Source organism: Malania oleifera, chromosome 2, assembly GCF_029873635.1.
Source record: "Malania oleifera isolate guangnan ecotype guangnan chromosome 2, ASM2987363v1, whole genome shotgun sequence".
NCBI classification, from domain to species: domain Eukaryota; kingdom Viridiplantae; phylum Streptophyta; class Magnoliopsida; order Santalales; family Ximeniaceae; genus Malania; species Malania oleifera.
In genome coordinates, this window is record NC_080418.1 from 141,208,290 (window position 1) to 141,220,999 (window position 12,710).

The 12,710-nt window shown below is 36.5% G+C and overlaps 1 protein-coding gene across 2 annotated transcripts in view; it reads right to left on the reverse strand.

Annotated features, from left to right (window-relative positions):
* Positions 1-3,141: 3,141 nt before the first annotated feature.
* The window catches only part of LOC131149321 (uncharacterized), a 69,682-nt gene continuing 60,113 nt past the window's right edge, over positions 3,142-12,710 (reverse strand). Inside the window, exons 9-11 of one of the 2 annotated variants that reach the window (XM_058099678.1) lie at positions 4,915-4,993; positions 4,700-4,837; positions 3,142-3,984 (exon numbers count right to left, since the gene is read on the reverse strand). In XM_058099678.1, the coding sequence (XP_057955661.1) occupies positions 3,781-3,984; positions 4,700-4,837; positions 4,915-4,993 (421 nt within the window). In that variant the 3' untranslated portion in view covers positions 3,142-3,780. The remainder of the gene's footprint in view (positions 3,985-4,699; positions 4,838-4,914; positions 4,994-12,710) is intronic. The other variant, XM_058099679.1, reaches the window with a different exon arrangement.

Below are 12,710 nucleotides of genomic sequence, written 5' to 3' on the forward strand. Positions count from 1 at the left end.
GCATATACACAATAATTTAGGCATAGCGCCTGTTGAAGATAAGATAAGGGAGAGGGCAACTTAGATGATTTGGGCATCTGAAACGCAATCCTAGTAGAGCACTTGTGAGAAGGAGTGAGGGACTTATTGTTTCTGGTATGAAAAGAGGCAAGGATAGACCTAATGTTGAGAATTTCACTAGTGAGTTTGTCTCATATTGGAAAAAGTGAGTAAATGATGGGTGCTTATATATATGCTTGGGCCCAAGACCCAATAGGCTTAAGCTTTTGGGTCAAGTTGGTGTTCATTCACGTGTATCAATCCCACCCATGGGTTCTTCTGGTCCTAACAAATGGTATTAGAGCCGACGGTTCATAACTATGGGTGAGCGACATTGTAAAAATTCGAGACGTGAAGCTAATTCTCCTGACGTGCTAACAGTTGGAGGACCAAGTGTGTGACCGAGGCCAATAAGGATTATCTAAGCCTAGGATGGATCCGAATAGAGTCAATACGTGGGAAGTAGGATTGGTTCAGAGGCACGTGGAATGCAATCCAAAGCATGTAAAGTGCCAGTGGTAAGACCCACTTGAGCAACTGTTGGAGAATGACTTACTCCCATAAGGGAGACGATTTTCATTTAAGGGGGATAGTTGCAACTCACAAGTGAGGGGAAGATTGTTGAGAATTCCACTTGTGAGTTTGTCTTACATTGAAAAAAGTGAGTGGATGATGGGTGCTTATATATATGGTTGGGCCCAAGACCCAATAGACTTAAGCTTTTAGGTCAAGTTGGTGTTCAACCATATGGATCAACCCCACCCATGGGCTCCTCCGGTCCTAACACTTAAAATAACTTTGAATGAGGTAGTTAAGAAAAATTTAATAGCCATAATCAAATAGAGAAAAATGCTCTCAATTAAGTGAATTGTTGAAAAAGGATTCATGTAACCAACCCTACCCGGTAAGATTTAAGGTTTGTCATTGATGTATTTAATTTTTTTTTCTTCACTCTCTAAAAAAAAAAAAAAAATACTTAATCAAATTATCAAAACTTTTATAAAAAATATAGTTGAACAATAAAGTTCGTGAAAAAGTGTGAGGGGTGAAAAATAGACACATTGTTATGGGTTATAGTTGCAAATGAGCTAAGTCGAATCAAATCATATTCAATCTTATTTATTAAATTTTTAATTGAGTTTGAGCTTGACTTCTTATTGAATTTGAGTTTGAACTTAAGCTAAACTCAAACCAATCTTGAATATACTTGCTCAATATTGTATCTTTATGCAAATTAATGAGTTAAGTGACTACTTTTTGAGCTAAGCTACAGAATTACAAACAGTTTCAATCTTTTAAAACTCTCATGGTAAAGGGTGAAAGACTCTTTTAATATTGCCCTAGGATTTTTTTGTCCCTCCACCAAGCTAACATATTCTTTTTGAGTCTTGTTTTAGGTTATGAAATCCGGGTTAAATGAATTCATGCCCAAATAGTCTCTAATTTTAAGAAAAATAAGCTCATTCTATTGAACCTATTTCTATTAGTATGAGTTCAACCAACTCTGTAATCAAACTGCTCATGAGTCAAGCTGGTTCATGTCCAAGTTTGACTCATTCATTAAATAAGTCTCAAAATTAGGTTGTGTAATCACTTTTTTATATAATGATTATGAATTAATTATAGGAGATTTAAGAGTTTAGCATCTCACGAAATAATGGGTCAATTTTTTCAATTACTCATGAAAATGAGATAAGCTTGCTCACGGTTAAAGCTTTTGATTCAAATAGAGTTAATATTATACTTTTATTTTGAGGTAATCCCTTTACTCCTTTTCTACTTATTCTCTTAGTCAAAGATATTAAACACATTTAATATCATCAAAATATATGGCTCAAATTATTAATTGTTAAGATATCTAAATTGCAAGTTTGCACTTCTAAGGCTTATTTAGTTGTTGAAAACAATTTTTTTTTTTTCCTATTTTGTATTTTTAGATTTCTAAAGAATTATAAGAATTGAACTTGTTTTTTACATTTCCAAGTTTTTTGTATTATAAAAGAAAAAAATGGAAACTAATATTTTTCTAAATTTTTAATAATTATAAAAAACGCCTTATTTTCAAATTTTCAAAAATTATATAATATACATATTTTAAATATTGAAAATTAAGGTGTTTTTTTAAATTGCTTTTCATTTTCTTATACAAATGTTACAAAACTGAAAAAGAAATTATTTTTTTTAAAAAAAAATTCTTTTAAAAAAATAAAAATGAAAATGAATGCTTTTTTCATAAGCTAAACTTTTTTTTAGCTTCTCTTACAATTATAGTAGCATTTTTATTATTTTGTGTTGTGTTTAAATATAATTTTTGATTTAAAACCATATTTATAAAAACTGAATTTACTATTATTGCATTTATTGAGCAGCTCACGAAGTTACAATAATGGACCAGAGAATAACTATTAGACATAAAATATTTAGTAAAATTAAAAAATAGACAAGAATTAATACATAAAAAAAAATTACTAAAAAATTGAACGAATATATATTAATAGCTTGCTAAAAAAATGAATTCTATTTTTAAATTTTGATACAATGAGTTTGAAGGTATATGACTATTATTTAGCTTTGCAAAGTAGTTTTAATTTTGAATTTTTAACAATTACAAGAAAAAAAAAAAAGGGCATTAGTTTTATCTTTTATTTGTACGAAAAGATATGGAAAGAATAAGAAGACATTTTTCAAAATCTTATACAAATGAATAAATATTTAAAAGAAACTTTTTTATAATATTTAAAAATTTTAAAATAGAATATAATGCTCCCTAACCCTTCTAAAAGCTACCAAAAGAATTATTATTTTATAATTTTATTATTCCAATAATTACAGAGCTATCACCTTATGTTGTTTATTGTTTATTTATAAAATTCATACAAATTAAAAATAATGAAAAATACTTTCACATTTTCTATACAAATATTAAAAATTTTGAAATAAAAAATAAAACTTTTCTTCACAAGAGCCCCAGAGACATTCAAATACGATTGAATTTCTCACCTCTGCTTTGCCAAAATCTTTTACTTAAATCTGGGCGGATGGTGCTGACCAGATTTCAGATTGGGATTCAGCAATACACCTGCAGCTTGATTAGATTCAGGCTTTAAAAACCACAAGTCTATAGGCCATATCTGTATGAAATTTACATTTTCCTTGATGAACAAAGCATGCCTTCACTCTTGTCTCTCATTTTGTTCTCCATACAAGTTACAAACGAATGAGCAAAAAATCATATCCAACACAAAAAATTAACTGAATGACTTTGTTCACAATTATAGCTGGTGCTGCCTGAGGTGAGAACTCGCACATAACTGAGCCCGAAAAAAAAATTCCAGTCAGCATTCATGCATTTTGTTAGACCTGTACACGTTGCCGCCACATATACATAGCTCACAATTAAAAACAACTCTCCCTCTCTCTCTCTCTCTCTTTCCCCCTCACACACGCTCACACACATCCACACCCCCACGCACAGGCACACTTTGGCGGCAAATCATTTGAAGACACGCCAAAACGAACACTCGATCACTATTCTCAAAGATTCCCAATGCAAGCATTTCATGTCTGCGTGCATCTCCGTTTGTTTTCAAGTACCTGAATACGCCGCTCGTCAGCTGGATCTCAACTGGACCTCCCACTGGAAGCTAGGTAGAATAGCTTCTGAACAAATCCATCATCATACAAGCTTCTGAACATGACATAAAAATCTTGAGGTGCTCATAATGCATCTCGCATGTATCGTCAGCGGTACCTGCTTGATCGAGGTGCTTCTGACCCATGAGACTCAGAATTTCCATATGATCTCCATACCTCTCGCCATTGTCGCCTGCTGTTGCTTCTCTCAAAGGGATGATTTGGGAAATCTGTATGTGTTCTTGGTGTGTTGTTTCCACAGCTTTGGCTCTGAGCGTTCCTGGTTTGTTCTTCAAGATCATACCGTGAACGCTGCAAATATATGGTCATCAAAGTGGTTAGCATGAAGTGAAAAGAAGGGGGGGGGGGGGGGGGGGGGGAGGGAAAAAAGGCTGGATGGAAAATCAGATCATCCCAAATTTGAGTAAACAAGATTTGTCTCTCCACATGAATGAAGAAAGCATTTACAAGGTTTATTATTGTTGGACGGTATGATTATTTGTAGGTTATATCGATACATTGGAGAAAATGTGCAAACAGCTCTAACTTTGGTTTTGTATTTTCATATTAATCTTCATTTAAGCTATTTGCAGCCATTTCTTCCACATTTCTACCACATGTTCACAGGTGTGCGCATGATAGTGAGTAAGGATTTAATAGACCTGAATTTATCGAAAGAAATTGTCTATGATTGCATACATTGGTGGAAAAAGATTCATATAGTCGATCCCACCTGCTGGGACTTAAGGCTTGGTTTTGTTGTTGTTGTGCACATGTGCACTAGAGAGAGAGAGAGAGAGAGAGAGAGAGAGAATAAACACAATCCTCACATTAAGGACTCATGTAAGAGTGAGATGAACAGCACAGTAGTGACCACCTTACCATGCTTAGCTTGCTAGCAACAATCAATTTATTATTGGGAGTTCACGGTATATGTATGCATGTGTTTGTGTGTTAATTTACATGCTCACACTTAATTTAAGGAAAAAAAATGAAAGTAAACAAAAAGCATATTTGTGTACGAGACCTTAGTAGGGTCTGAGAGTACTGCATATGCCTCTCCAATCATTTTGAAAAGACGATCAGCATCCTTGTGGGCCTCTTCAGCTATTTCCTTCCAAATCCCATCATCTCCATTCTCATTTCGTACCAAATATTGACCAGCCTAAGTCAATCAAGAATATTGTAAGAGGGTATAAAGCAGTAGCCATTTGAAAGTAGCAGAAAATAAAAGCTTGAGACCTTGTCAGGATGGTGTCTAAGTGCAGCTTTCCGATAAGCCTTCCTAATTTCCGTCGATGTGACAGATGGTTCAATGCCCCTGACAAATATGAATTTAAAACCTTGAAATTTATCATAGTTGCAAGTCATGATGTTGCAGCAAGAAAAAAGTATCTGGGAGAACACAAATGGCTGTCTTCCGATTACAGTATTCAACTATTCATAATGCCAGTCTAGTATATGACTAATAATTTGAAGATAAAATCATTAACCGTCATAGATGCCAAACACATTTGTTGATGAAAACTGGGTGTGCCAGGCATCTAGAAGGACATAGCAGTGAAGAGGTGGGGCATGTTTATCGCTAAGCATGGTTTTAAATCGCGGTTGCGGGTAGCGTAACGTAATGGGAAGTGGGAGTAGTGGATGTTACATAACGGGAAGGTGTAATGGCCGTGAATTTTTTTGAAGCACGCATAAGCTTGTGCATATTAGCGTACTTGCATGTTTTAAACTTTTAATCCTTCTTAGAAAGAGTTTTAGTGTATTTTGGATCCTTTAGTTTGAGTAACTAAGTTATTTGGCAAGGGCAACAAGTTTACATTTGTTTTAAACCACCACTGATAGAAAAATTACGTTTGTGTGCGTGTGTAATTTATACTTCTTATTGTTCTTCTCTATGATAAATTCTTATGTGTGCTAAATTAATTAATAGAACAAAATACATTATACACTCCATTAATCTATTAGACACATAAGACATAAATAATACAAATATAAAATAGCTAGAAAAGAAAGATGGTTGAAGTTGAAAAATATAGAATATAAATATCACATTATTAAAATTATCATAATAAAATATTTTCCTAACTAGTATTTTCAAATTGTTAATTAATGCATCTATTATGAGTATTTAAAGAAATAGTAAATTTTGTATCATTGTCATCTTTATTATAATATTTTCTCCCTCTCGCCACATGGTATATTGATAATGATTTTTGAAAGAGAGGGAAAAAGTGAGAAGAAAAAGTAAAAAATAAAATAATTTTTTTAGTGTAACAGTCCTGTAGCGGTTGTGTAACCACCGTAGCGGCCTTTACGTAACGGTTGCAGTCTGTAACGGCCGCTATGGCCGTGATTTTTCTTCTCACCGATTTCGCGGTGTGTAATGATATTGGTAACTCAAAAAACCGTTACGTAACAGTCGCGGCCTTTATTTAAAATTATGTCGCTAAGAAATCCATCAAATATGATAGAAGCAACAGAAGTCCAAAATCCATGTGTTTAAATGACATAAAACAATTAAAAATTTCTCCTTGAAGCAGGACATCCAGGCACATCAAATATTAAAAAATGAGAAAATTATTATAAATTTTCCTCATAAAATATCCACTACATCAGGAGGCAGAAAATGTTCCTAACCTCTTTGAAGATCATTGTGTTGGGTGGTGTCCGCCCATGTGGTGGGACCCTGGCGGACAACACTAATCTTTCAACAAATGACAAAAAGAAAAAGAAGAGGGGAAAAAAAGAAGTCAAAGCTTGGTTAGTGAGTTTGCATGGGTACTTGCCATGTATTTATACTTTGTCATTGGTTGCATTTTTCTATTGGGTGAGAGAATCAAAGGGTCATTGTGTGCTTGCAACTCTAGCAGTAACTAGTGGGTGTACATTGAGAGCAAGGGACGAAAACAAAAACTTAGTTTTTTTTTTCACCATTTTTATGACTTTGGAGCCAAAATTGGATGGTTGTTTGAAGCCCAATTTTGACAAAATTGTAGTATGTTATTCCTGGTGGCATGAAGATTATTTCTACCAGTCTTGATCATTCATCAACATTCCCATTCGTTGCCTACATATATCCACTTGGAAAGACATTTTATTGGTGTTCTTGTTGAAATCCACCTTAGGGTTATGAATACTACTGTTATCCAAGAGTTTGTAATTTGTACACTCTTGATGATCTTGTTGATTGGTGATCTCTAGCTTGGCTAGGAGGATTTGTACTTGTAAGCCCATTGTTGATATAGTGGAAGATTTGCCGGACTTTGGTCCCGTGGTTTTCCCTCTATAGTGGAGGGTTCTCTATGTAAAATTGTTTGTCTCTTGTGGGTTAATTTGTGATTGTTTATGTGTTTGATTAGATTGTATGATTTCATCATTTGGTGAGCTATTGTTATTCCCCTTTGTCTTGCGCAAATAGGCTAGATTATGTTTTCTTCGGCTTGTTAGAATTTAGTGTCACCCCTACAAAATTGGAGCTTCGCATTGAGATTGTGTTTTCTTGCATGGGTTTAGAAGAGAGTTCTTGCACAATGTTCAAGCTCACAGCCTCAAATCATTCCTTTTGGAAGACTAAAGTCTAGAATAGAAGACATTTTATACTGTAAAGAAATGTTCCAACTCGTTAAAGTAGAAGGAATCAAGCCACAAGACAAGAACGATGATGTTTGGGAATTGTTGAATTGAAAAGCTATTAGACAAATTGGGCAATGAGCTGACCAAAATGCATCCCACCATATTTAACAAGAAGTTAAAGCTAATAAGATTTGGCAAAAATTGAAATCTTTTTATGAATGGAATACCACACAAAACAAAGTTTTTCTAACTAAAAAGCATGCGAACTTGGAATACAAAGATGGGTGTACATTGTGGAGCACTAAACAATTTCCAAGAAGTTCTAAACGAGTTATCTATCATGAAAATTGCATTTTATGAATGAAGTGCAAGCATTGCTACTTAAGAGTTCTTTGCCAGATAGTTAGGGAACCTTACTTATCTCATTTAGAAACTTGGCTCCTAATGATGATATGACTTTGATTATGGTGAAAGATAGCATATTAATGAAAAAACTAGAAGGAAGGAAAATTGTACTTCTTCACATTTAGAGGCACTTGTTACCAAAAAACAAGGGAGAAAAAAAGTTAGAAAACTTTATGATAGTAAAATACAGGATAAGTCAAGAGGTAGATCCAAGTCAAGAAAGGGAATCATATGCTACCATTGCAGGAAGCTCAAACATATTAAAAAAGAGTGTAGAAAACTGAAAAGACAGCAATCTAGAAAGAGAGGTGAAGAAAAGAATGAAGTAAGCACAAAAACAGTTTCATCTGATGGTGATGTTATCATTTGTAATGATTGTTGTGTCAATCTCACATGTCAAGACTCTGCATGGGTTGTTCATTCAGCTGCCTCATTCCATGTTACATCTCGGTGTGGCTTCGTTACAACTTAAATCAATGGTGATTTTAGCTTGTTTTTTTTCTTTATTTTGTTTTTGTTTCTGTTTTTTTTTTTTTTGGTCGCCGTGTGAGGTCACGGGTTTGAGGCTTGAAAACAGCCTTCTGCAAAAATGCAAGGTAAGGCAGCATACTATAGACCCATTGTGGTCTGCCCCTTCCCCGGACCCTGCATACACGGGAGCTTTGTGCACCGGGCTGCCCTTTTTTTTTTTTAATCATTAAAGAAACTTTATTTTATAAATTGGGCATCAAGAAGATGCCTTTCGAGCACAATGCAAACAACAAAAAACTAAAACAAACACGAGTCATTGAAGTACATCCAAAAAATCAAGAATAAAAAGGAGATCACAAAAATCTAGCTATCCTTGACAGCCTGCAGAGAAGAAGCCATCCCATGAAAGCTCTTCTATTTCTTTCTTTCTAGACTGCGCCCAAAAAATTTCCAGGGGAACAAAAGAAAGGGCCATCCCATGAAAGCTATCTTTTGGGCTTGTTGACGCAGATCCCTTTCCAAGCCCAAATCTCACTCTCAACCGATGCTGCAATGCCCCATTTATGATTGAACAAGGAAATGGCCAAGCTCCAGATAGCCCTAGTTCAGGGAAGTGGAAAAGAATGAGATTCAAAGATTCCGCTTCTTTGAGGCAGGAAACACCTATTCATAGTAGAGTGCCCTCTCTTTGAAGGTTGTCAAGGGTGAGGATGTTCCCCAAAGTGGCCTCCCAGGTGGAAAAAGCAACCTTGGAAAGGACTGCTATTTTGAAAATGGGCTTCCAAAGAAAATAGCTGGTGCACTTCATCGGACAGCTAAGGTGGTTGATTACGCGTCAAAATTGCGTAATTGGACACTTTAATCCGGTCTTTATGGCTTATATTTTTAATTAAATACCTAATTATGTCTAATATTTTAAAAAAGTGCCGAATTTAGTATTCTTGAGTTTCATTGTACAATTTATGAATTTTTGGTATTTTTTTGTCGCAGGAAAAGTCCCGGGAACCAAAACCCACACCTGTTCGTATTTCGTGCATAACTTTTCCATCTGAGCTCCGATTGAGACGATTCAAATTTCTGGAGAAAGAGGAAAGGATTATCTACAACTTTCGTGTTTTGAGTTTTGCGAGAAACCGGCTCCAGAAGGGTCAAAACAGGCTGTGAACAGAGAACAAAAAAAAAATGAAAAAAATATATATATATATAAATATATGATGTGACCCGGCCATGCAAGCCAGGTCAGATCCATTTTGGCTAGTTGGGTCACACCCGGTTCACTACGCGGGTCTCACTACTCACTAGGGCTCTCCCTTCCCCTCTCTATTTAAACTCTTTTTCCTCCTTTTTGGGGTGCCTCCGCGCACCCTCTGCGCTCCCTCACATTCCCTCATCCTCTCTTCTCTTCCATAGCCTCTGCAACTCCACCACTCTCTGCAACTCTCCACGGCTACACTCCGGCAACACCAGCGGCGGGGTCCCTCTGCAACGGACGAGCCTTCAGCCGAGGATCCAGCCACCCAAGCTCCTCTCCTCTGGCCAGCAGCGGCCTTCCACAGCATCACAGTCCTCCACGGCCACCACAGCTCCAGCCAAGCTCCACGGCCAGCACAGTAATCTCTGCTCCAGGCCCTCCTCTGCTTCTCTGCACAGCCACAGGAAACCGAGACGCCCCACACCAGCAGCCACCAGCACCAGCGGCACCACCCGAAGCTCACTAGCAGACCTCCTTCAGGCTCAGCTTCTTCCAGCTCCAGCCACGCCCGATCCACGGCAGTCCTCCGCTCCAGCAGAAAGCACAGCTCATGCAATCTCTCTTTTATCTTTTCTACTTTTTTTTTTTAATATTGTTATTTAACTAGTTGAATAGTAATTTAAGTTTTATTGAAGGTTGTTTGGAAAGTTTAAGTTTTGAAAATTATTTAAATTTTTTTCTTATTATTGCATTTTAATTATTTATCTGAATTTTCAAGTAGTTTAGCAGTGAATTTTATTAGTAGTATTTAATTATTTTAAAGATCTGGCTCTTATTGTCTGTGCAAGTGTTTGATTGAGTTTTTATTCGTGCATATTTTAGTTATGTGTTTAAAGTTATCGTCTTTAGTCAATGCGTGTTTCGATACTTGCCTGATTAGACATAAGGTTCCCGCTTTTTCGGCTATTGCAAGCATGAGTGGCTAAGTTCGGTAACTCGGGTTGTGGGTCGATGTCGTTTGCGTTCCATGGTTTATTAGTTATCTTATGAAATTATTGATAAACTTTTATTTGGTTGAAACCGAAAATTTAAGGCATCGTTGATAAATTCCTGGCTCTTATTTCTTGTTTTGTTGTTGACGTTAGGCACATCAAAACCTTGATTTGATCTAGGATTTTCATCAACTAATTTACATGATATTCGGTTTATGCTTAATGAGAGTTTATATTTTCTTCCGTTTGAATGTGGCAAATTTACTCGAGCTTTAGTAATCAAATTTCATCTTATTAATGTCTTGATTGGATTAACAAGAAGAGAAGTAAGGCCTAGGGAATTTGTAAACAGTGGAAGCAAACAGACATTAAACCCATAATACGAGTGTCTGGTAAATTGCTTTAGTCAATCTTTTTAGTTTGTTTGCGTTAGTAGGTTTACATTTTTGGAAAATTGATAAAACTTTAGTCTCATTTTGATAGTTTACTCAAGCATCTCCCACTTTGTTTACTGTTTTCAAAATCATAAAAAGACCAAAAAGATTTTCAAACCACATTTTACAGCAACAGGATCTCACTAAACTTTCACAAGTACTTTGATACTCAGTGGTCCTTGTGGAATACGATCCTGGACTCATCCTTGATACAACTTGGCACTTTTGCACTTGAAAGCACAACTCAGAATGAGTCAGTGGTTATGATAGGACTTGCTTGCAAAAGTTCCCTCCTTGCTCACGGACCACTTGGGATTGTTGGAGGATCCCTGGTTCTGAATATTGTAAAAGCTGCTGTAAAAATCAATAAGAGTGTCAATTTCCTAGTCAAAAGCATTTCTGATCAGGGGAACGTTCCAAACTTTACCATGAGTTGAGCATTCTCGGTGATGGCAAATGAGGGAACTTTTGTTGCAAGAAAGTCTAAATAGATGGGAATGAAGCACTAAGCTGGGAGCCACCACACCAAATATCGTGCCAAAAAAAACACACCCTCCTTGTTTTCCACACTCACCATCATATCCATTAGTCACCACTCTAGAGGCCCAACCATTGTGATGAAGGCCATATTTAGAAGCAACGACTTCCCACCAAAAAATGTTTCTTCTTCGACATGAACCCCTAGAGTCATTTCCCCAAGATTACCTAGTTAAAAGGGAGAAGGGATCAAATACCAAGTCCTTCTTTTTGCATGGATTGTTTAACAAATCCCCACCTCACAAGATGATTTTTGAATTCCTCTTGTGTTCCCCAAAGGAATCTTCTTTGGATGCCTCCCAATCGATTGGCCACTGCATTAGGGATGGAAAATAAAGACATAAAATACACTGGGAGGTTGGCTAAGGTGCTTTTGATAAGAGTGAGTCTACTACCCTTGGAGAGAGACATCCATTTCCAGCCAGCTCGTTTCCTTTCAAATCTGCTAATTATAGGATCCCAAACACCCTCATCTTTGAACTTGGCTCCCAAAGGCAAGCCTTTGGGAGGCCAAGGTAAGAAATAGGAAAGCTTCTGAGGTTACTGCCATGAATTTTTGCAAGGGGCCACAATCACAAGGCCACATAGGAATGATAACGCTCTTGCTCAAATTCACCTTCAGACACGTGACTGCTTCAAACCCAAGGACGACACATCTAAGGTCAAGAATTTGTACTGGATCATCCTTGCAGAAAATAATAGTATCAACTGCAAAAAGGGGCTGGGAGATTATAAAATTATCTCTGCTCCTTCTGATGTTAAGCGATTTAAGAAGGCAACCTTTGTTTGCCTTGGTTATCATGTGGCTCAAAACCTCCAAAACCAAGATAAATAAGTAGGGGGAGAGGGGATCTCCTAGCCTCAAACTGCGAAATGATTTTAAAAACTCCATAGGGAAGCCATTAATCAACACAGAGAATAAAGCAGTGGAAATGCAACGACTGATCTGATTGCATCAAATTTGCCCCAAACCCATTCTTTTGAGGATAGCAGACAATTCCAATTCACATGATCAAAGGCCTTTTCCACTTCAAGTTTACAAACTAAACTTCTTTTCCCACCCTTTAAATAGGTATAACGACCTCATTCACAATCAGAGCAGCATCCATTTCTGTCTGCCTGCCACAAAGCCATATTGGTGCTTCTTAACCATGTTTGAAATTGCCAATTTGAGGTTGGCTGCTAGAACTTTGGAGAGGAGTTGATACAAGCTACTGATACTGGATGCAAGTTGATTCTAAATAGTGTGACATATTCCTACAATGCGGCATAATTTGATATCCACCAACGTAGTTGATGATGAGGGTTAGTTGATGCCTTTGTAAATGGGAAGGGAACTTACTAAGGGTAGCTTAGTGGTGGCTAAAGGAAAGAAAGAGAGCACTGTTTACTTGACACAAACTAAGCTATGCAAGGGAGAGGTGAATG